Genomic DNA, 21246 nt, shown 5'->3' with positions numbered 1-21246 from the left:
GGGGTAAATCTCATACAAGGGGGAGGAGTGGGTCCCATCTCATATCACATCTCAACAAGGGTGAAGGGAGTTCCAAATTTTAAAGAAAGTGCCTTATATCATACTGACGCAGGTGAGATGCTGTTAAAGGACACACATTCTGATTTAGAGTCCTCTTCAAGGGGGAAAATGTAAAGCACGTGAAGAAGAATTGAAATCACCCTTTGCTAATACAGACTAGTTCATTGGAAAGATGTGGAACAGTTGTTTCACTTACCTGACTTTGAAGCCAGATTAGTGTCCCCAGGTTATGTTTGTGTTTACGCCATTGCTGAAAACTGCTTTTGCCCCAAAAATATAAGGTTACCCTGTCGATCGGGTTACATATTAAAATACTGATTTACATAAGGGTTGTTGAGGTAAAATGGAGGTTGTCAAACTGCACTTGGGGAGAGAAGAGTTAAATTCGTTAGCCTATTGATTGATGTTTCTGTGGCAAAATCAATTAAGTCAAATGCTGTGAAGGAGCCTATGACAAGGAAACAGACAATTTCCGGTGCTGTCCTTATATCAGTGCTTGTATTCTTAATGATCTTGTAGGCAGAGTAAACCCTGATCTTCCTTCATTTTCAAGAGGAAAGTGAGTGTAGACCAACTGTAATTAACTCACTAGGAGAGATCCGCAGGGATGGGGTCAACTTTTTTAATCACTCATTTGATTGTGTATGTTAGGGTCTCAGGTAACAACCTGGAACCTGCCTGGCAGGCCCTTATTGAGAAGTGATGGACGAAAAAGAACTTCAGAGTGCTGTGTGATCCAGAAGAGCAGTAAAAGTAGCATTAAATCCTGTCAACAATAGAAACTCCTTGTTGGAATATCAACAATATTGGGAAGAGGATGGATTGCTAGTCACTTTAAAGATGAGCTCTTGAATTGCAGACAGCCACATTGAAAAGACAGTTACAAATTTTAGCTTTCCACCGAAGTGCCTTCTTCAACAAAGAAAACACACACATTTATACAAACACAGCGCATGCACCCATGCGGTCGTGTGTGTGCTGCAACTCAATGTAGCATCTTCATGGTGAGCAGCAATCTACCCCTTTCCTAAGACTGTTAACTCCTCACCCCCCACCACTGCCCTCCACCTCACCCCCCACCACTGCCCCTCCACCCCCATCCCCTTATTACTGTATTTGGTTGTAAACTCGTCTCCACTTCTGAAAATAATTCCATGGATGGTTTTTGTGTCATTAATGGATTGTTGCTCATACCATTGGCAATGGATGTAGTGGATTAATAGAACATTGGCTTAAGGCATTTTATGCTAAGTAATGACTAATCTTAAATTAATTCTTTCTCTCTATTTGTTTTTGCGCATCTTAATTTGACATTTATATGTCCTTCAATAATTGTGTGGAAGTATGCCACTACTGTTTCAGTATTCAGGGTCGGAATTTTAAAGTTAGTGTCTGTTATTAGGTGGATGTGAAAGAGGAACACCCAGAAGTGAAGAAAGAAGATACTACCACAGATATTAAACCTGAGGTGAAGTCACAAAATACTGATGATAAGAAAGTGGAGGAAAGGAGAGATTCTTATAACAAGGGCAGCGAAGACAAACGTGGTGAGAAGCGTAAACATTCTCCAAGTCCACACAGAAGGTAACTATGTTTCAAAAATGTGTGGTACATATAAAATCTGTAGTTGCCTATTATTTGAGCCAAAACTGCACACCTTTTGTACAAGTTAGAAGTATAGAAGCAAGGCCCTCCACAGTGTCTGCATTTATTGTGTTCGTGGTATCTCCTGTAGTTTTCTGCTTGGGCACTCAGATACTCCAGAAGCTCAACTAGCAACGGATTACCCAGTAACTCTTAGTGTTAACTTGAGCATGTGACATGGTTCAGCTCTTTTTGCTGTAGGATACAGTTCAAATTTAGGTTTCCTGCAATTTCTGTAAATAACATAACTCAAATTCTGACTGGGATGGTTTCTTTGAAAGAGAACAACAGGTTTCTTCCCTAATAGGAAGTTGTTCTGTATCTAATGACTAAGTACTAAGAGTATGTACTTACTGTTATTCAATAACATCAAATAAGTTGTAACATTACATGGTTTTCCTGGAAACTCAGTGTGTCAGAATTGTTGCACACAGTTGTGGTGTACATATTTACTTCATAAAGATAAATAAAAGCTGATTTTGATTCTATCAATTATTAATTGACCTCTAAGGTACCACAATTTCTTCTATGAGACAGCTCAAGAACAGTGATCTGAATTTGATTCCATTCTGTGTGTGGCTCTTTGATTGCCAGATCTTTATCTGGATGTTTGATAATATCTGAAAATTAGTGTGGAAAATATTACCATATGGTGCTCTTTAGTTACTTTAATATTCTAGGTAAACTAAATCTCCTGTCGCTGCTGCTGCTGCTGCTGCTGCTGCTGCTGCTACTACTACTACTACTACTACTACTACTACTACTACGTTGCAAAAGTGCAGATCTAACAATATGTTGTAGTGCACAAATTGCAGGAGTTCTACCTGTACAGCAGGTGCCTATGTTCTTTCGAAATCTGTTAAGCACGGATTGATGAGCTGTTCGCCACTTTTACAGATCCAAAATGGACACACATCTTTATTGCTAATGAGATGTATAGACTTCAGCTTTTCATTCATGGTTTTTGTTATAATAGATGCTTTTAGTCTTGTGTCTGGACTATTTGTGCTTGGTGTAGTTGGTCATGCACTGCCTGTGGAGAGCAAGAGATACGGGTTTGAACACTCTCTCTCTCTCTCTCTCTCTCTCTCTCTCTCTCTCTCTCTCTCTCTCTCTCTCTCCTCTTCCTCCTAAACAGTACTGGTCCACTTCATTGTGTGCTTTGTTGTTTCTCTGTGCAGCAAATTTATTTCATGCTGCAGGATGTCCAGCTTGTAGTAGAAATGTGCAGGAAAATGAGTGCTAAACAGAAAGTTCTGTGATATTCTCAGGTTTTGCTTGGTCAGACATACCAAGTTTTGGGCTTGGTGCGAGAGTATTTAGAGGTGGTGAGAGATAATGTTGTGACAGTTGCCTCTTACGAAGGTAGTCTAAGGAATTGCATGCACTTTCAAGATATATAAAAACATTGTTGTTAAAGTTTGTAATGAAAAATTCTGTGCCTAGAAGGAAGAACCTGAGTCATATGAACTATGGACACCTGATAAAAAGAGAACAGAACCATGAGTAACAAACTTCAACTCATTCCAACCAGATGTTGCTCACCCCATCCTCCTCCTCCTCCTCCTCCTCCTCCTCCTCCGTCCCCCGACAGGGCTCGCCATTCTGAGTATGTGCTTGGCTACCATGGGGCCCCAGCCTTTGCAGCACTACTTCCCTTTCTATGCTGCATGTCTATCCTCCTCCTATTCTTTTCCTCTCTCGTGGGGACCAAGTTCTTCAGGAAATCGAAGTTCTTATTAGAATTGTGTTGGCTCATACATTCTCCTAGGTAAGGGCTAGGCCCAAAAGGAGTGATTACCTGAGCTGGTACTTTCTCATATGCTGATTGGTCCCTGTGGACAATCACGTAAGGTGAGTGAGGCGTAGGAAAAGATTACTACTAACATTACTCAGAAAATATTAGCTAGCTGCAAACCTCATATACCACCCTCTGGCAATTATTGTACATTTCTTGCTACACTCCAACTTACAAAGATATGTCGATGCACACTAGTGACTTACAGATTGGTCCCATAGTTGTGAAATCGTCCAACTCCAAGGTCAGACTCTCATCTTCCCCCTTCCATGGGTGCACACCATGCCAACAAACGATCACCTGCACCAGCTAAATCGCATGCCTTGCAAACAGAAGCACGGAAATCCAAAACAGATTACTTCCATGAAGACCTTCTGTGCACATATAGCCAACCAACATCTGGGTCTGCACCTGACGAACGCCAAAGTTCTAAGCAGTCAAAACAAAAGCAAGCAAACTTCCCTTTCTTCAGCTGTGTCACTATTACATATCCTCACCCACCCGACCTCTATTTCACCGGGACAGACCACCAAAAACCAGTCTGCTGGCTAACCCAAGGCTAATACCAGCACCTCTGTCGAACTAATGGACAAGGAAGGATCCTCCAGTCTCTGAACCAGGTCATAGTGTACGTTCAAATTCTGGTACTTGTCAGCCACTGCAGTGATTGTCCCCTTATTTGATCCATTTCCTGTCTATCATCAGATATGAATATTCTCCAGTGGAGCATTCATAGCATTAAAGTCAAAAGGGTTGAGTTACAACTCCTCTTGCAATCATACTGTCAAGTTCTTTTTTGCTTCCAAGAAACAAAATTATGCCTTTACGATTGCTTTCAGCTCCAATACTTGTGTCCATTTTGACTTTCTCCCTGAGATGGAGCTCATATGGGTGTCATGTTGCTGATTCAGTAAGTCATCTATAATCGCACAATTTTCTTGCACACCCAGCTTCAAGCTGTTGCTGTCCGTCTTCCCCTTCTTGGTTTAATCTTCTCTCTTTGCTATGTCTACACACCCTTGTCTTGTGTTGGGTGGACGACGGTTCAATCCTGCATCCGGCCATTCTGATTTAGGTTTTCTGTGATTTCCCTAAATCGCTCCAGGCAAATGCCGGGATGGTTCCTTTCAAAGGGCACAGACGACTTCTTTTCCCATCCTTCCCTAATCCGATGAGACCGATGACCTCACTGTCTGGTCTCCTTCCCCAAACAACCCAACCCTTGTCTTGTGCTGTCATGAGGGCAGACATTTTGCATCTTACTGCTAAATTCCCCCTCCCTTTTTGCTGCTCAGTGACTTCAGTGCCCACCATCCCCTTTGGGGTTCTCTACACCTGTCAGGGGGGCTCTGTTGTAGTAGCTGTCTTCAGCTAGCTCAGTCTAATTTGTTTGAACAAGGGTACACCCACATTTCTTTCTGATTCCACGCACTTCTTTTCCCACTTGGACATTTCGATATGTACTGCTCAGCTTGTTCATCTTGAGTGTGTCCTCTCACACGCACACTTGAGTGACCATATACCCTGTGTTATTGGTTTGCTAACACATATGCCATCTGTGCGTCCGACCAGCTGGCAGCTTTCTGAAGCTGACAGGCAACTCTACTTCTCATTATCCATTTTAGATTAACACCATTTGCCCCCATTGATGACTAGGTAGAATACCTTACAAACACTATTCTCACTGTCGTGGAATGTTCCATACCTCGCACCTCTTTCTCACTGAGACTTGCCCCCGTCCCCTGGTGGACTGAGGCATGCTGCGAATCGATCTGCACATGGAGACAAGCTCTCCACATTTTTAAACACCATCCCACGATAGTGAATTGTTTCCATACTAAACAACTACGTGTGCAGTGTTGCCGTGTTTTCAGGGATGACAAAAAATCTAGTTGGCTTTTTTCCAAAGCTCTTTTTACAATTTTACTCCCACTTCTGGTGGTTGGGGTAATCTGTCGGCTTTCGAGAACAGCGATTCATTCCCTGGTTCTTGGCTTGACCATAGCGAACAATGTCATTGTCGATCCTTTTGATATCTACAAATTTTGGGCCGATATTTTACAGGTGTTTAGAGTTCTTCCCACTACCATCCTGCTTTCCTCCATCTGAAACGGGTGGCAGAGAAAAGGACGATATCCTTCTCTTCCCAGAATCATGAATGTTACTATACTGCTTTTACTATGAGGTAGATTAAACCTGCACTCTCTTTGTCCCTGTCATCCGCTCCAGGATCAGATGGCGTTAATCCTGAGGGCCTATGCTTCCTCCTCCATACAAGTAACACCATCTGGACAGATTGCACATTTCCCTGTTGCTGGTGTGACGCCATTGTCGTTCCCTTACCTAAGCCTGGTAAGGACAAACACAAACCAACCCTCCTTTCCGCTTCCACCAAATTTCTCCCACCAGTAGCGTCTGCAAGGTGATGGAACTTACGATTAATGGTAGACTGTTGTGGTGGCTTCAGTCTCCTCACTAAGCCCAATGTGGATTCCGTAGGAATTGCTCTGCAGTTGAGGATATTGTCACCTTGTCAACTCACATTATGAACAATTTTTTTCTGACTGTCGAACTGTGGCCATATTTTTTTTAATTTGGAGAAGGCATATGACACCTGCTGAATGACAGGTATCCTCTTGTCTTATGTACATGTTGGATTTCTGGAGTTGCCTGTCCCTTTCTATCCAGGAATTTTTAAAAGATAGTGTTCTTAAGGTGTGTGTGGGCTCAGTTTAGTCACACTGTTATTTAAGAGAATGGGGTGCGTCAGGGTTCTGTGGTGTCTTAATAGCCATTAATCCCATTATGGATTGTCTCCTACTAGGTATCTTAGCCTCTATCCCTGTTGATGGCTTTGTGATATATTGCACCTCTCAACAAACCTGTCTACTTGAGTGGCATCTTCTGTGGTGTGTTGATCGTCTTTACTCACAGAGCAACAACAATAGCTTCTGCTTTTGTGCTGACAAGACTGCCTGTATGAACTTCTGGCGACGCTGGGTGTTTCTACCACCTGTTCCTACATCTCAGCCCATTCCTTCTTCCATTCGTTGGTGACAAAATTCTAGGGACTCACATTTGATAGGAAACTCTTATATTTTACTACGGAGCTCTGCGCCAGACTTCCAAATTGTCATCTGCCCAGATTTTCTCAGTGCTCTTCAGAGCCTTTACTCACTTTGCTCAGGTGGACCCAGGAATGCCACCACTCGTTTGCTGTGGGGAGAGCCAACGTGGTGTTCCTGTGGGTCCCTGGTCATGTCGGCGTGCCAGGGAACGAGGCTGCTGATGCTGCAGTTCTCCTCCCTCGGCCTGTTAGTCATTCTGTTCCCTTGAATGAACTTTGTGTCCCTGCCTGTTAGCATATATCTTCATTTTGGGGTGCACAATGGTCTTCTCTCCAGGAGAACCAACTCTGGTACATTTGACCTCTCCCGACTCCCTCTCGTCCTTCGCATCGTGAGGTGGTCATTTTAGCGTGGCAGCGTACAGGACATTGTTGTTCTGGTTACTGACATTTATCGAGTGGCAACCCTGAACCCTGCCGCACTCTGTGCCTACTGCTCTGTGCTTGGTGTCCTTTCCTGATATGGTGCAAATTTTTTAACTGTTTACATCTATGTATGCCATCTAATTTGTCAGATATTTCAGCAGATGACATGTTCTGTCAATTGTGTATTACTTTTTTGCTGCAGCGGTATGGCGAAGCAAATCCCCCCCATCCCATAAAGCAACAACTAACAAAAAAATATGAAGTTTTGAGTAAAAAAATTGTGGATGAAAAATTGTAATGGAGAGAGGTGATATCGTATTGTGGCATGCTCAATTTTAAGAAACATCATTAAAGAGCCGTCCGAAGACCTTGTGTGGCTTGGAGCATGGATAAATGCTGGCCATACCATCAGAAAAGACCGCACAGACGATAGTACATGTGGAAGTTCTGCTCTCATGGAAAAAGGCTCAAGAATTATTGTCTTGCATGTAGGACTTCATCTGGTTTCATACCTGTCTCCTCATTTAGAAATTCAGGAAAATGAGTGACTCCCTTGATTAGCTTAACCGCAATACTTTTCTGAAATGGTTTGAGAGACAGCTGTTGTAAAACTTAAATTGGCTGTCTGGCTTTGTAATGGATAATTCCCCATACTATTGGTACTGAAGATAAAGCTCAAATAATAGCAATGAAAAAATTCTGCATTGTTGGATAGTTTGAACACCTCTTTGTGAAAGTTCAGTACAATTTATATAAAGCAGAACTCTTGGAAATAGTGAAGGAAAAAAAGCTCATAGTGTTGCGGACGAGTCTGCTGAAGAACGTAGAAACAGGGGTCTTAGACTTCCACCATGTCACTGTCAGTTCAATGCCATTGAAATGATTTGGATGCAGATCAAAGATTCCATGCCAACAAATTACAAAAGCTTTACTGTGGCAGAAATTCAAGAACTATAAGGGATGCAGTGCCACAAGTAATGCCAGAGAAGAGGAGTAACGTTGTATACCGGACAGAAATGGTTGTTAAGGAAGCATGGAAAAGTGGAGTGTACAAAGTAGTATTGGGAAGATAATATCCTTAGTAAATCCAGAGATTCGTCCACAGACCAGAGCACAGATAATGAGTGTTGGACGACGAACGTTATTCTGAATTAAGTGGCATTTACCATTTGCTATAATTAATCTTTATTTTTGTGTTGGTGTTTCATATTTTTGACTGAATGGCCTGTACCACATTTCCCCAATAAATCTCACGTTATTAAGGAATACCCATCCACACTAGTATAATGTACTATTTGCGCACTACAGTGATTTGTAAGTACTTCAGCAGCTAATATTATTTTTAATGTTGTGACTACTGTATTTAGATGAACAAAAGAACACTGCAGATCCACTTCAGCGCTCCTTTCATAAAAATTGCTTAAACTAAATGTGAATAATTCTGATTATTGTAAAAGACAGTGCACTTCCTGGTGCTTTTGTTGAGATATACAAATAATAGGAACATAGATTCACTGTACACACAGGAGTGCATGCATTAAGCCACAACTACTTTATGATCCTGTAAATTGAACTCAATACCATATGTTAGAAGGTAGTCGGTACAGAATTTTAGTTTTTGGTACCTACAGCCATACTGTGCACACATGCACTGGCAGCCATGCTGCATGCACACGCACCTGCGTACCATCAACATCGCCCCCTTCCACCTTCAACTCTGCTTTGCTGTTCATCACTTTGTTACTCTAATCCATTTATAGCTGATTGGAGTGAGACAGTAATAGCCTGTCTCTGATATTATTCAACCTGTATATTGAGCAAAGAGTAAGGGAAGACAAGGTGAAATTGGGAAACGGAATTAAAATTTTGGGTGGAAAAAATAAAATTTTTGAGGTTTGCTAATGACATAGTAATTCTGTCAGACGATAAAGGACCAGAAATTGACTGTCTCTTGAAAAGATGTATTAAGGTGAACAACAACAACAAAGGTAAAACAAGGGTAATGGCGTGTATCTGAATTAAATCGGCAAAGGGTGAGGAACTGGATTCAGAAACAAGCAGGATACTAAAAGTAGTTGACTACATCCTCTTCGTTGTGTAAGCGTGTTAATATGCAAAGTACACAAGCTTGATTTAGTGAAAAACATATTTTCATTGTTGTCATAACTCCCCCTATAAAAGCTGAAAATTAAATTTAGAAATTTGAGATAATGTTGTTTATCTGTTCTCTTCTTTCAGGGGAGGGTTCACTGCAGGTGGTCCACAGCGTAGAGATGATGAACCGGAGTATGATGAAAATGCTGTGCTCCTTAGTTGGTGTGAGTAAATACTGTCTTATTTTGGCACAGGCAGCTGTTTTGTGAAGAGTGAAAATACATTAAGCCCATATTTTTAATACAAGCTTAGGTAAAAATGAATTGTTGGAGCCTTTTGTTATTCCTGCACGTATCGAGTGATAGTGTGCTATTGTTAGTACGGGGAAGATTGTTGAACACATTAGTAAAGGAGTAGCTGGTCACAGTAATAGATGATGCTAAAAAGTGTCGTTCAGATTTGTATATGCAGATAGTCCTTGTGTGCATAAGATATCTGTGTATGGTCATATTAGGTGGTAGAATTGTGTTGTTTTGATTTACTGAATTCAGTGAAGTGATAAATGAGTGACTCATTCCCAACCCCAAGTCATTCACTATTAGTGCACTTGCTTTTGTTTTGCACATACTTTTGTCCTTACTAAGTTGCGCCGTTTGTTCTATTTTTTTTGTCATCCTCCTCCTGCATGTCTGTATACAAACTCCTTGTGTATTCTTATACCAGATACAGACGTGCCAACTCTTCCGATTTAAGCGGGAGACTCCCGATTTTTCCTTCTTCCCGATCTCCTGACCGTGAAGACCGATCTCCAGATTATCAGAGCAGTTTCAATACTTTCCTTACTATTTGAAAATCCTGCGCCTTCGATATATTGGTGGATGACAAGGTATGGCTGCTACTTGTGTATGTTCACTTGGAAGATTTGTGCGGTGGGTGTTGGGAGCAGTAGGTGTAGCTCGCGCTTCGTATCTACAAGGAAGTAAGGAACTTATCGTTGTCAGTGTTTGGAGACAAATGAATATCTTTCAACTAGTGCCAATTTCCTTCACTTCTGGTAGCACCAGCACAATTGTAAAGTTATCGTGGACAAGGAGTAGTCTATAGTCGTTCCAAGCGAAGTGATTAGCGTTGTTGTGTCTACAAGGCAGTGTTGCCAAGTTGGGATTTCCTCCTAAATTTAGGGAGAATTAAGCTGCCTAGGGCGAAGTTAGAGGGATAAATGTTTCAGGGGGAAAATATTTAGGTTTACTACCCTCCCCTCCCCTCCCTGCCCCTCCACTCGACAATTTCAACCTTGACCCCTTTTACCGCCCCCACCCTGCTGCTCGCTTATAATAAATAAGAAAGCAAATGTAATTGAGTTGTTACAGTTATTGAATTATTGCAACTTTAATCTTCAGGGGTGTGTTGCAATTTACAATACTACGCCGCTAAACTTCTCCTGATTTTTCACTTTTCAATGTTGGCATGTCTGCAGATACTTTAATATTGAATTTTCTGGTGTAGGGGTCCACAGCAAATTATTCTACTTTCTTCTAATGTGAGTTTCACTCTGTCCAGATTGTAGCCCAAATCACAACCACACTCCAGCTGTAACACTAAGATCTCTAAGTTCAGGCACTTGTTGAATGTCAGTATTTCTATTTCTAGAAATTTTTTCTTACTGAGAAGCCAAAATTTTCTTAATTTCTTTTTCCGTTATATGTAATTGTGCTTTGTGTGTCCAAGTTTTAAAAAGCTTGTTAAACAGTAAATTCTTTTGTCACACCCAATATCTAGTAGATGCAGGTGAACAGGTTCTGTTTCCTTAAATTAAAAAAAAGTGTACCACGTCCTACCCTGATTATGACATTAAAGGCTATCATGACTAATACTGTCAGATACACACTGAGATTCCAAACGCCATGGGATACCTCCTAAAATTTTCTTTAGTCCTGTTGCCTGGTGTAGTGTAGCAACCTGTCATGGCACGAAGTTACTAAATCTGTGACAGTCCCCTGCGGAATTATTGAGCCGTGCTGCATGTATATCAATCCATAATTCCAGAAGTGGTGGTGTTGCAGGATTTTGTGCACCAACTGACCTCTTGATTATTTTCTATAAATGTTCAGTGGGATTCACGTTGGGTGATCTGGGTGACCAAGTCAGTCACTAGAATTGCCCAGAATGTTTTTCAAATCAATCACGAACAATTGTGACCTGATGACGTAGTGCATTGTCATCAATAAAAAGCCAACCATTAAATGGCTTCAAATGGTCTCCAAGTATCCAAACACAACCATTTCCAGTAAATGATTGGTTCATTTTGATAAGAGGACCCACTCCATTCCGTGTAAAAACAGCCCACACCATTATGGAGCCATCACCAGCTTGCACAGTGCCCCTTGGACCGTACTTGCAGCTTTTACCAACTGCAATCAGGATTCATCTGACCAGATCGCTGTTTTCCAGTCGTGTAGATTTAAACTGATATGGTCATGAGCCCAGGAGACGCACTGCATGCGATTATGTGCTGTTAGCAAAGGCACTCGCATCTATCATCTGCTGCCATAGCCAATTAATGCCAAGTTTCACCACACTCGCCTAACAGATATGTTGGTTGTATGTCCCACATTGTTTTCCGCAGTTGTTTTATGCGGTATTGCTTGTCTGTCAGCACTGACAATTTACACGAAAGCTGCTGCTCTCGGTTGTTAAGAAAAGGCCATGGACCACTGCATTGTCAGTGGTGAGAGGTAATGCCTGAAATTTGGTATTCTCAGCACACTCCTGACACTGTGGCTCTCAGGATATTGAATTACCTAACGATTTCCAAAATGGAATGTCCCATGTATCTCTAACTATGATTGCGAATTCAAAGTCAGCTAATTCCCATCGTGGAGCCATACTCACCTAGGAAATCCTTTCATGGGAATCATCTGAGTACAAATGACAGCACTACCAATGCACTGCTGTTTTATACCTTGTGTACACAATGCTATCACAATCTGTATATGCGCATCTCTTTTCTCACGACTTCTGTTACCTCAGTGTATGATTGGCATGAAGATTAAAATGTTCTTGGAGCAATATTCCACAACTCTCAAGTGGGGAGTGAGTTCAATCATTTGCTCTTTTGCACACAGCTTCATTTCAACATTCAATAATTCCCATTCACATTAATGTGCTGTACTCTTTATAAGAAGTGAAAATTTGTGTGTAGCTTTGAGTTGCGTGATCCATATTCTTTTCATACAGTATATACGATGGATTTAATGGAACAGAAAACTTAATTCTGAGCAACACTTTTACAATTCCAAAAAGTATTAGTTAGTCTTGTTTGTCCTCAAACATTCAGTCTAAATTGTACTACAGCAGTGTGAATTTTACTTGGAGTGAAACAGTGGCAACTCTAGGTAGAAATATCGAAAGTGTAGGAAAAGGTAGATCGCTGCTTACCGCAAACAAGACTTGTTAAGTTGCAGACACCTGCAATTAAGATATGTACATCAAGCTTTCTACTACAGTGTTCATCAGCAAAAGAGACAAACATACCTTTCATATACCAAAGCAGTACCTTCATGCATGTATGACTGCCAACTCAAGTATCTTGGGCCAGAATGTAATTATCACATCCCAGCAGCAGTCTGGAGGAGGGAAGCGGAAGGTTTGATAGTATACAGGTGGGGGGAGAGATGAACGCTGTCTGGCGGAGTGTGCAGGGTCTAGGATGACAACAGGCACAGTGTCAGGGGATTGTAGGGCAGGGATGTGGGGAAGGGGGGGGGGGGGAGTGGAACAGGGAAAGATGGGTAGGTGCATTGGCAAAGGGTGGGAGATGAGAATAGGGAGGTGGTGATATGACACACTTGCCCTTCTCATGTTTTATAGATACAGGGTCAAACAAAATGTGACAAACATTAAATTCTGAAAGCAGGGTTCATTAGCAGTGCGTAAGAGAATGTTGGAACAAAAGAGTATTCAAAGATCAAATTACCGACTGCATACCAAACAAGACCTGAAAACATGGTGATAGGGAAACAACAATGAAATTCATCAGAAAGGAGTGAAGTGGTGAAGGTTACTGATTACAAAGAAGGGATAAAACATCCTGAAAGGACAAATGCAAAAACAATTGCCAGTAATGATAAAAAACATAAATACAGACAAGAAAGAAGATGGAGTGGGGGGGTGATGAAAATCATGAGCACAACCATCTATATTACTGTATTTGCATGAATATAGGCCACAACTCAACTTTCGACACGAGATTATAGCAAGAAGTAAATTTCAAATATAAGCCACACTGCTAAATTTATGAGAAAGTTAAATTAGACAGTACTTGGAGTTGCATCTCTCCCTCTCCAATTCCTGGGTTGTAACTGCTGGCAGAAAAGAATCGTTATGCTAAAATCTTAAGCTTCACCTGCTCTGCCACTAGGTGGCAAACCATCTGCACCAGACTTTAACTCGAGTGTCATGAAAGCAGCAGATTTATCGGGAGGTGTAAGGAAGTTGAGGGTGAGAGAAAAGTTGATCTTTTGTTTGTGAGTGACTATGGAAAGGAATGTACTAGTGAAAGACCGAAATTTAAACTTAGTTATCAGCTACAAAAAACAATACTGAAAGCTGAATGCAGATTTGATGTTAAGAACACAAACCTAATCATTGGTAGTGTATCTCAAAAAGTCAGTATGCACTTTGAGAACAAAAGTGCTACTTTCCAGATGTGGAAAATGACTTGCTTGTTTTTGTAATTCAAAATAGGAAATGTTTCTATGCCGTTACAACAAAAATGATTCAAACTGAAGGCTGCAAGATAGCATGCAAAAAAGTTTTTGCCAATAGAGTTTAAAGTTTCATTTGGGTGAGTCTGGTAATTTATGCAATGAAATAATCTGTGCGTTGCAGAACTAAAACTGTGCAAAAACTGCCTCAGACTTAAGGAAACAGTCTGGTATCTTTTCAGCATTATGTAATCAAACTTTGATGCAAAAATTATGTACTTTCCCAGATAGGGAATGCAGACAAAATTCAGGTCGATTTCAATAAGCCGGCAGTATTGCAGTAAATAACTTATGGGAATGTAGTGTGCAAATACGTAAATGTGGTACTGAAAAGCATAAAAACCCTCCCTAAGGAAGAAATCTTCCCAGTTGATACCATTTTAAGAGCCCACAGCAGTGAGTGGATGACAGAGGAACTGGTCCTAGACTGGATTTCAGCAGTGCGGAATAAACACCCCGGAGCTCATCTTCACTCAAAATCAGTGTTTGTGCTGGATAGTTTATGCTGGCACACAGGTGACTGAGTGAAATAAAACCTGACAGTAAAAAGCTGTTATCTAATGATTATTCCTGGTGACATAAGTGTGTTGCAGCCTTTGGATGTGATTATTAATCATCAATTCAATGCTAGTATTTTCCAATAATCTTATGGATTTGAAGATGACCTAGTTGGTGTTAGTGACTGAACAGCATTATCTAGTGAGGGTGAAGAATCAGATGCTGGTGAGGCTGAGAAATGATGATGCTTGATTTGGGTGAAACTTATAGTCTAGAGTAAAACTGCTCCATTGTGTGATGCTTCTGAATGTATTTTGTAGTAGCAAAGAGTAGCTTCACTTTATACTTACAGTTTAGGAAAAGACAGATTGTTGCTTACCGTAAAGAAGACACGTTAAGTTGCAGACAGCCACAATAAAAGAAACTTACATAAACCTTTTGGCCACAGCCTTCTTCTGCAAAGAGAGAAACATTCCATTCGTAAACATAAGCCAGCACACCTCTTGCACACAACCACCAACTCCAGTATCTCGCACTGGATGCAAGCAGCAATCTGGTGGGGACGGGGAAGGGGACGGAATGATAGTGTATAGTTGCATTCTAGACCAAGGTGCTCATGTTGTGAGGTGTGCTTGCTTGTGTGTATGAATGGTGTGTACTTCTCTTCTGCTGTTGAAGGCTATGGCCAAAACCGTTATGCATATGTTTTAATCGTTTCTGTCTGCAATTTTACGTCTTCTTTAAGGTAAGTAGCAATCTGTCTTTTCCTACATTGTTGATACTCCTACATACTGTTTCCATTGTTTCTTTGAATACATCAAATTTAAACCATATAAAATTAAAATACATATAATGTTTCTGTGATTTGTAGCTCCATGTGTTATGTACATCAGCTTCTGTTTAGGAGCACAGGCGTGTTCAACACATTCTCTGCTAACAGGCTGGCTATGTTTGCAGTGCTGAAAGAGCTGTTGGTACCGACTGAGGCTATTCAGTTTATAACCACTAATTCACATCAGTTGCAGTACTGTGGCTCTTTAGAAAGTGAATAAGTTGTACGGACAAGCTGACATTTTTGAGAACCAAAGTCACTTTCTGTTTTCAGAGCAGCTGCTTTATTAAATTTTTCTATCCAGAAGATGGGAGTACATGTCATTTTGAAATTGACGTCTTATGATCTGAGAGGGGGAAAAAATCTCAATTTTTGGCCGCACCATGACTTTCGAGCCAAAATTCAGGAAAAGTACAGCCTAAACTTCTGCAAATACCATAGTGTACAGCTAAAATTCTGCAAAGACCAAGTTGATGGTTGCCTTTCTAACAGCTTCCAGCAGCAATAAGAATTTGATTTTCAACATTTCATATAATTATAAATAAAATTAAAAATTTAAAATGCCATATTAATTTAATCGTTAAGAGGTATAAACTTACATTAAATGTTTAATACAAGTAATATACAGTTAGAAACTGTGTATATGTCTTGAGGCAGTATAACTGACGGCACACAAATTACCCAGGCTGTATTCATCCAGTATTTGTTAATGACAGCACTCATCCATCAGCACTCAATGCAAATCAAAGAGACAGGAGATTGTGTGGGGATCAGAGGCAGGGAAAAAATAAGCAAAAAAGAGAGGGGTGGGGAAATATGGATGGGTGCACTGGCACAGTGTAGCAAACAGAGGGTGGAAGACAAGAATGGGGAGATAAGAGAGGAGATGGAAACCATTGGGAGAAGGTGTGGGGACAGTGTGTTACTGTAGGTTGAAATCGAGATAATTATGGGAGCGGAGAATGTGTTATAAGGATAACTCCAATCTGGGCAGTTCAGAAAGCTGGTGGTGGTGGTGGTGGAGGGGAGGATCCAGACGTCCCAGGAAGTGAAGCAGCCATTAAAGGCAAGCATGTTACATTCAGCTGTATGTTGTGCCACAGGGTAGAGTGCTTTGCTCTTGGCCACAGTTTGGCAGTGGCTGTTCACCCTGGCAGATTACTGGTTGTAGTCACACCAATATAAAAAGCTGTTCAATGATTGCACCACAGCTGTAAAGTAAAAGGCTGGTTTCACAGGTGCCCCAGCCACTGATGGGGTAAGATAAACCTGTGACAGGACTGGAATACAAAGTGCTTGATGGGTGGGTTGTGCAGATCTTGGACCTGGGTCTTCAACAGGGTTATGATCCTTGTGGCAAGGTGTTGGTACTGGTACTGGTACTGGGACTGGGAGTGGCATAGGGATCTGTATGGGAGGGATTTTTAGTGTTAAACAGATGACAGCTGTTGAAATGTGGGTACTGTTGGATGACAGCTGTTGAAATGTGGGTACTGTTGGATGACAGCTGTTGGAATGTGGGTACTGTTGGTGGGTTTAATGTGGACAGGATGCAGATGGATATGTCAGACAGAAGTTGGTCAACATCTATGAAGGTGGCACATTGGGTTGAGGAGGACCAAGTGAAACGGATGGGAGAGAAGGTCTTGAAGTTGTGAAGGAATGAAGATAAGATAGTCTTGGTTCTGAGTTCAGATCATGAAGGTATCAGTAAACCTGAACCAGACTAGGGTTCGGTATTTTGGGAAACTAGGAAGGTGTGCTCTAGAAGGCCCATAAACAGGTTGGCATGGACAGTGTCATATGGGTGCCCATGGCTGTGCCGCAGATTTCTTTGTATACCTTCAATTCAAAGGAGTAGTATTTGTGGATTAGGATGAACTTGGTTAGGTGTACGAGGAATGAGGCAGTGGGTTTGGAGTCTGGAGAAGGTTGGGAAAGGTAGTGTTCAATATCAGTAATACAATGCACAAGAGAAATGCTGGTGTATGAGGAGGTGGTATTAACAGTGAAGAGTAGGTATCCAGGAGGTAAAGGCATTGGGATGGCGGACAGCCGGTGAAGAAAGTGGTTGTCTTCGACGTGGGAGGCTAGATTATGGGTAATTGGTTGGAGGTGCTGGTCAGTGAATTCTTTCTGTGGGGGCATAATAATCAGCCACAATGTGACTTGCAGGATTGGTGGGTTTGTAGATTTTGGGGAGCATGCACAAGGGGTGTGTGTGTGTGGGGGGGGGGGCATCTATCATAAGGGTGAGGAACAAAATGGATTCAGGGGAGAGGTTCTGGGAAGGCTCTATGGCTTTAAGCATGGATTGCAGATTCTGTTGGACTTTCGGGATGGGATCACTCTGATGGAGTCTATAGGTGGAGGAGTCCAACTTAGCCTCATCATCCTTCCCCAGGTCCCTTCCTCAGAACTACCTTCAGTAGAATAAAAGAGTAGCCATACATAACCACAAAACAAATCCTGATATTATCCTGTCTGCAGACGAAGGTTCCACCACTTCTGTTACGAATCACAGTGAGTACCTGGCAGAAGGCCTCTGCCAATCATCTGACTACTACACCTGTGAACTCTGCCACAATGATCCCATCCCCCATGTTCAACACAATCTCCAGTCCCTGCTTAAAGCCTTAGGCCTTTCCCAGAAACTCTCCACTGAAACCATTTCCCTCCTCATCCTACCCCACACCCCCACCTTCTACATGGTCCCCAAAATCACCAAGCCCAACAATCCTTGTGGCTCATTATTGTGCCCTCACTGTAAGAATTTTGACCCTCACTGACCAACACCTCAAACCTACTGCCCATCATCCCCACACCCCTTTACCTCCTGAATCCCTAAAACCCATATCTACTTCTCCTTCGATGGGCAGGTATACAAACAAATTTGCGGCACAGCCATGGGCACTCACATATCATCCTGTGCCAAACTGTTTTGTGGGCCATCTAGAGGAGACCTTCCTAGCCTCCCAAAAAGCCAAAACTCAAGTCTGGTTCAGGTTCACTGATACCACCACCACCACCACCACCTGGACTTCGGGCCAAGACACCCTATCTCTGTTCCTTCGCAGCCTTAACACTTTCTCCCTCATCCACTTCACCTGGTTCTTGTCAAACCAGTGTGCCACCTTCCTAGACTTTGACCATCACCTTTCTGGTGGCTCCATCCGCACCTCTCTCCACATGAAACCCAACAATAATACCAGCGTTTTGACAGCTGCCATACATTTCACACCAAAATATTCCTCCCTTACAGCCTGGCAACCCAGGGATGATGTTTCTGCAGTGACAGCAACTCCCTTGCTGAGTATGCTGAAGGTCTCACTAGTGCCTTCAGAGAGGCACACTATCCCCCAGACCTAGTCTGCAAATGGATCTCCCATGCCGTTTCCCCCTCAAACCCCCAATCTCCACCTCCCCCCCCCCCCCCCTCCAAGAACCAGCTACAAAGGTTTGTCCCATTCATCAACCAGTACCACCTCAGACAAACAACTGAACCACATCCTTCGCCAGCACTCTGATTAACTGTCATCATACCCTGAAATGAAGGACATACTTCCCACCCTTCTGAAGTAGTGTTCCATCACCCACCGAAATTCCACAACATCCTAGTCTATCCCTATGCCACTCCCAATCCCAGTACCAGCCCCTTGTCACAAGGATCATAACCTTGCAGAAGACCCAGGTGCAAGACATGACCAATACAGCACTTCCTATTCCAGTCCTGTCACATGTTTATCCCATCCCATCAGCAGCTGGGCCACCTGTGAAAGAAGCTGTGTAATTTACCAGCTCTGCTGCAGTCATTGAACAGCCTTTTATATTGGTGTGACTACCAACCAGCTGGGTGCCAGGAAAAATGGCCACTGCCAAAATGTGACCAAGAGTAAAGTAGGCCACCCTGTGGTGAAACATGCAGCTGAACATGAAACAGTTTATTTCAAAGGCTGCTTCACTACCTGAGACGTCTGGATCCTCCCCTCCATCAATAGCTTTTCAGAACTGCCCAGATTGGAGCCTCTGTCATAGATAGCTGTGCCTAATAAACTGTTGCTATAACTGTTATGATTGCTGCTTGTGAAGTGGGTAGGTGTCGTTATGGCATTGTTGATACGGATATCACTATAAATGTATGCAAGTCCTGGATTGTTTAATGTTAGGAGTGAACAAAGCAGTAATTGTATGCCTGGCCATCAATGTAGATATTATCCCAAATTCAAAACTGTAGCTCTCTTCTAATGTTAAATTATTTTTCCTTTAGCTAATAACATTCCTTGCCTCATTTGTTTAGCTTAGTAGAATGGTGTGGTTCTTTAGCTGAGAATGAACTTTGTGCCATATAAACAGCTCATTACAAAGGAAATGTAAGGCCAGATAGTTTAACTTGCAGGAAATAGCTATAGAAAACCTTTCAATATTGATGCATTGGCAGTCCTGCAACTCTTGTTCCCCATCACTGAGCTTTAGGGCAAGTACTTAATTTTCATTAAGTTCTAGAAGGAATTGCTTTGTGAAACACTAAACATGCACTCTCAGTAGCATGAAAAGGATAGATTGAATGTGTAACAGTCATTTTGTTGTCCTCGTCTGCCACGCAGCTCAACATGTCACCCGTATGGAGAGCAGCAATCTATCCTTTCCATAATAAATAATACATTTCACTGTTTAAAAGTGTACTGACATATTTGTTAAATATTAATTGTATATTGATTTAGAATTTTGTGCCCTTCAAACTGTTGGTTTGAGGTTAAGTGTATCTCATTTTTCTCCTCAAGATTACTGATCATAATCATGTATTTCAGGTAAGGTGGAAAGCTGTCGGAAAGAATTACTCTTCAGCACTATGTATCCCATAGTTATTTAATGTGGTTTAGAACTTGAATGCCATACTAAGAGTAGGACCTGAACATCTCCTCCTGCAATGCCTTGTGACTATTGTAATAAAAGCATTACCTTTAAGGATAAGTTTGAAGTCCATGCTAAGGCATAGTTTCCATACATCAGGAAATTGCCACATTACTAATAGTATCAATAGGTCATTGTAATTTTTCACATATAAGGATGCCTATTATTCATATGTATGCAGTATGAAGGAAAATAATACCCATGCAAGGGCATTTATACTTCTTTTTCAGTAACTGATTTTAGCACAACCTTTCAGCTTCAATTATAGAACTTTTTCTATATTTTTCTATCTTTTAGTTACTTTCTGCATTCTTTAAAGTAAAGGAAGAATCACACTTTTTCAATTTCATTCAGTGCATAATAAATTATTTGGCATTGCCAAAGTGGCGTCTGGAATTGGAAGAATTATTTTGTTGCAATATTTTTCTTTCAGATGATTCTGACTTGAATATTGTCATAGACAAGGAAAATTTCACAATTGCCACTCCCATGCATGAACAAGGTTTTGGTTATATCTGGGCTGGAGCGAGAGCCTCATATGGCTTTACATCAGGGAAAGTGTGTTATGAAGTGAAGGTATGTGGAAATAAGTTTTTGCTGTTTGTACTGTTATATATGCTTTTGTAGTGGCATTTAACTGTGTAACTGTTTCACAGTTGTAGAAACTTCCAGGATAACTTTGTACTGACCACTGCTCACATTCCATCAGTTTGTATATTATAGCAGCAGCAATCTGTCATTTAGGTACATACTGACAGACATTTAAGTAATGTGGCGTAGAGAGGATATTTGTGGATATTTTAGAAACTGCAAAGTCGCTGTAAACATTTTCTGTAGATAGGTATTACCTAGATATTATTTTTGTGATGGTACAACTGTTGGTAACTGTAAGATCGGCTAAATTATTGATACCAGTGGCCAAGAGAGGTGACAATACGTGACTCGCTTCTGAAGAAAGCTGCTAGTGTTAATTCAAAACAGCTGTGTTCCTCAGAGATCGTGGGAGACAGAAAAGATAGTTTGATAAAGGGGTGGGAAGGAAAGAGTGTAGGTTTGTCTGTGCCTAAACAACTTTGTTCTGCACCAGTTTTGCCCACCAAAATTGCTCACATAAAGGGTCAGTGTATCATTCAAATTGTGTGTGGAACGT

The 21246-nt window shown here is 41.5% G+C and overlaps 1 protein-coding gene across 1 annotated transcript in view; it reads left to right on the top strand.

Annotated features, from left to right (window-relative positions):
* Positions 1 to 21246, top strand: part of LOC126162214 (heterogeneous nuclear ribonucleoprotein U-like protein 1) — a 142447-nt gene that overhangs the window by 27652 nt on the left and 93549 nt on the right. The window contains exons 3-5 of the mRNA XM_049918556.1: positions 1463 to 1644; positions 9234 to 9313; positions 20530 to 20672. Coding sequence (XP_049774513.1) covers positions 1463 to 1644; positions 9234 to 9313; positions 20530 to 20672 — 405 coding nt within the window. The remainder of the gene's footprint in view (positions 1 to 1462; positions 1645 to 9233; positions 9314 to 20529; positions 20673 to 21246) is intronic.

This window comes from Schistocerca cancellata, chromosome 2 (assembly GCF_023864275.1).
Source record: "Schistocerca cancellata isolate TAMUIC-IGC-003103 chromosome 2, iqSchCanc2.1, whole genome shotgun sequence".
Taxonomy (NCBI): Eukaryota; Metazoa; Arthropoda; class Insecta; order Orthoptera; family Acrididae; genus Schistocerca; species Schistocerca cancellata.
The sequence above is the reverse complement of the archived record's forward strand: the minus strand, read 5'-3'. Positions and strand labels throughout refer to the sequence as shown.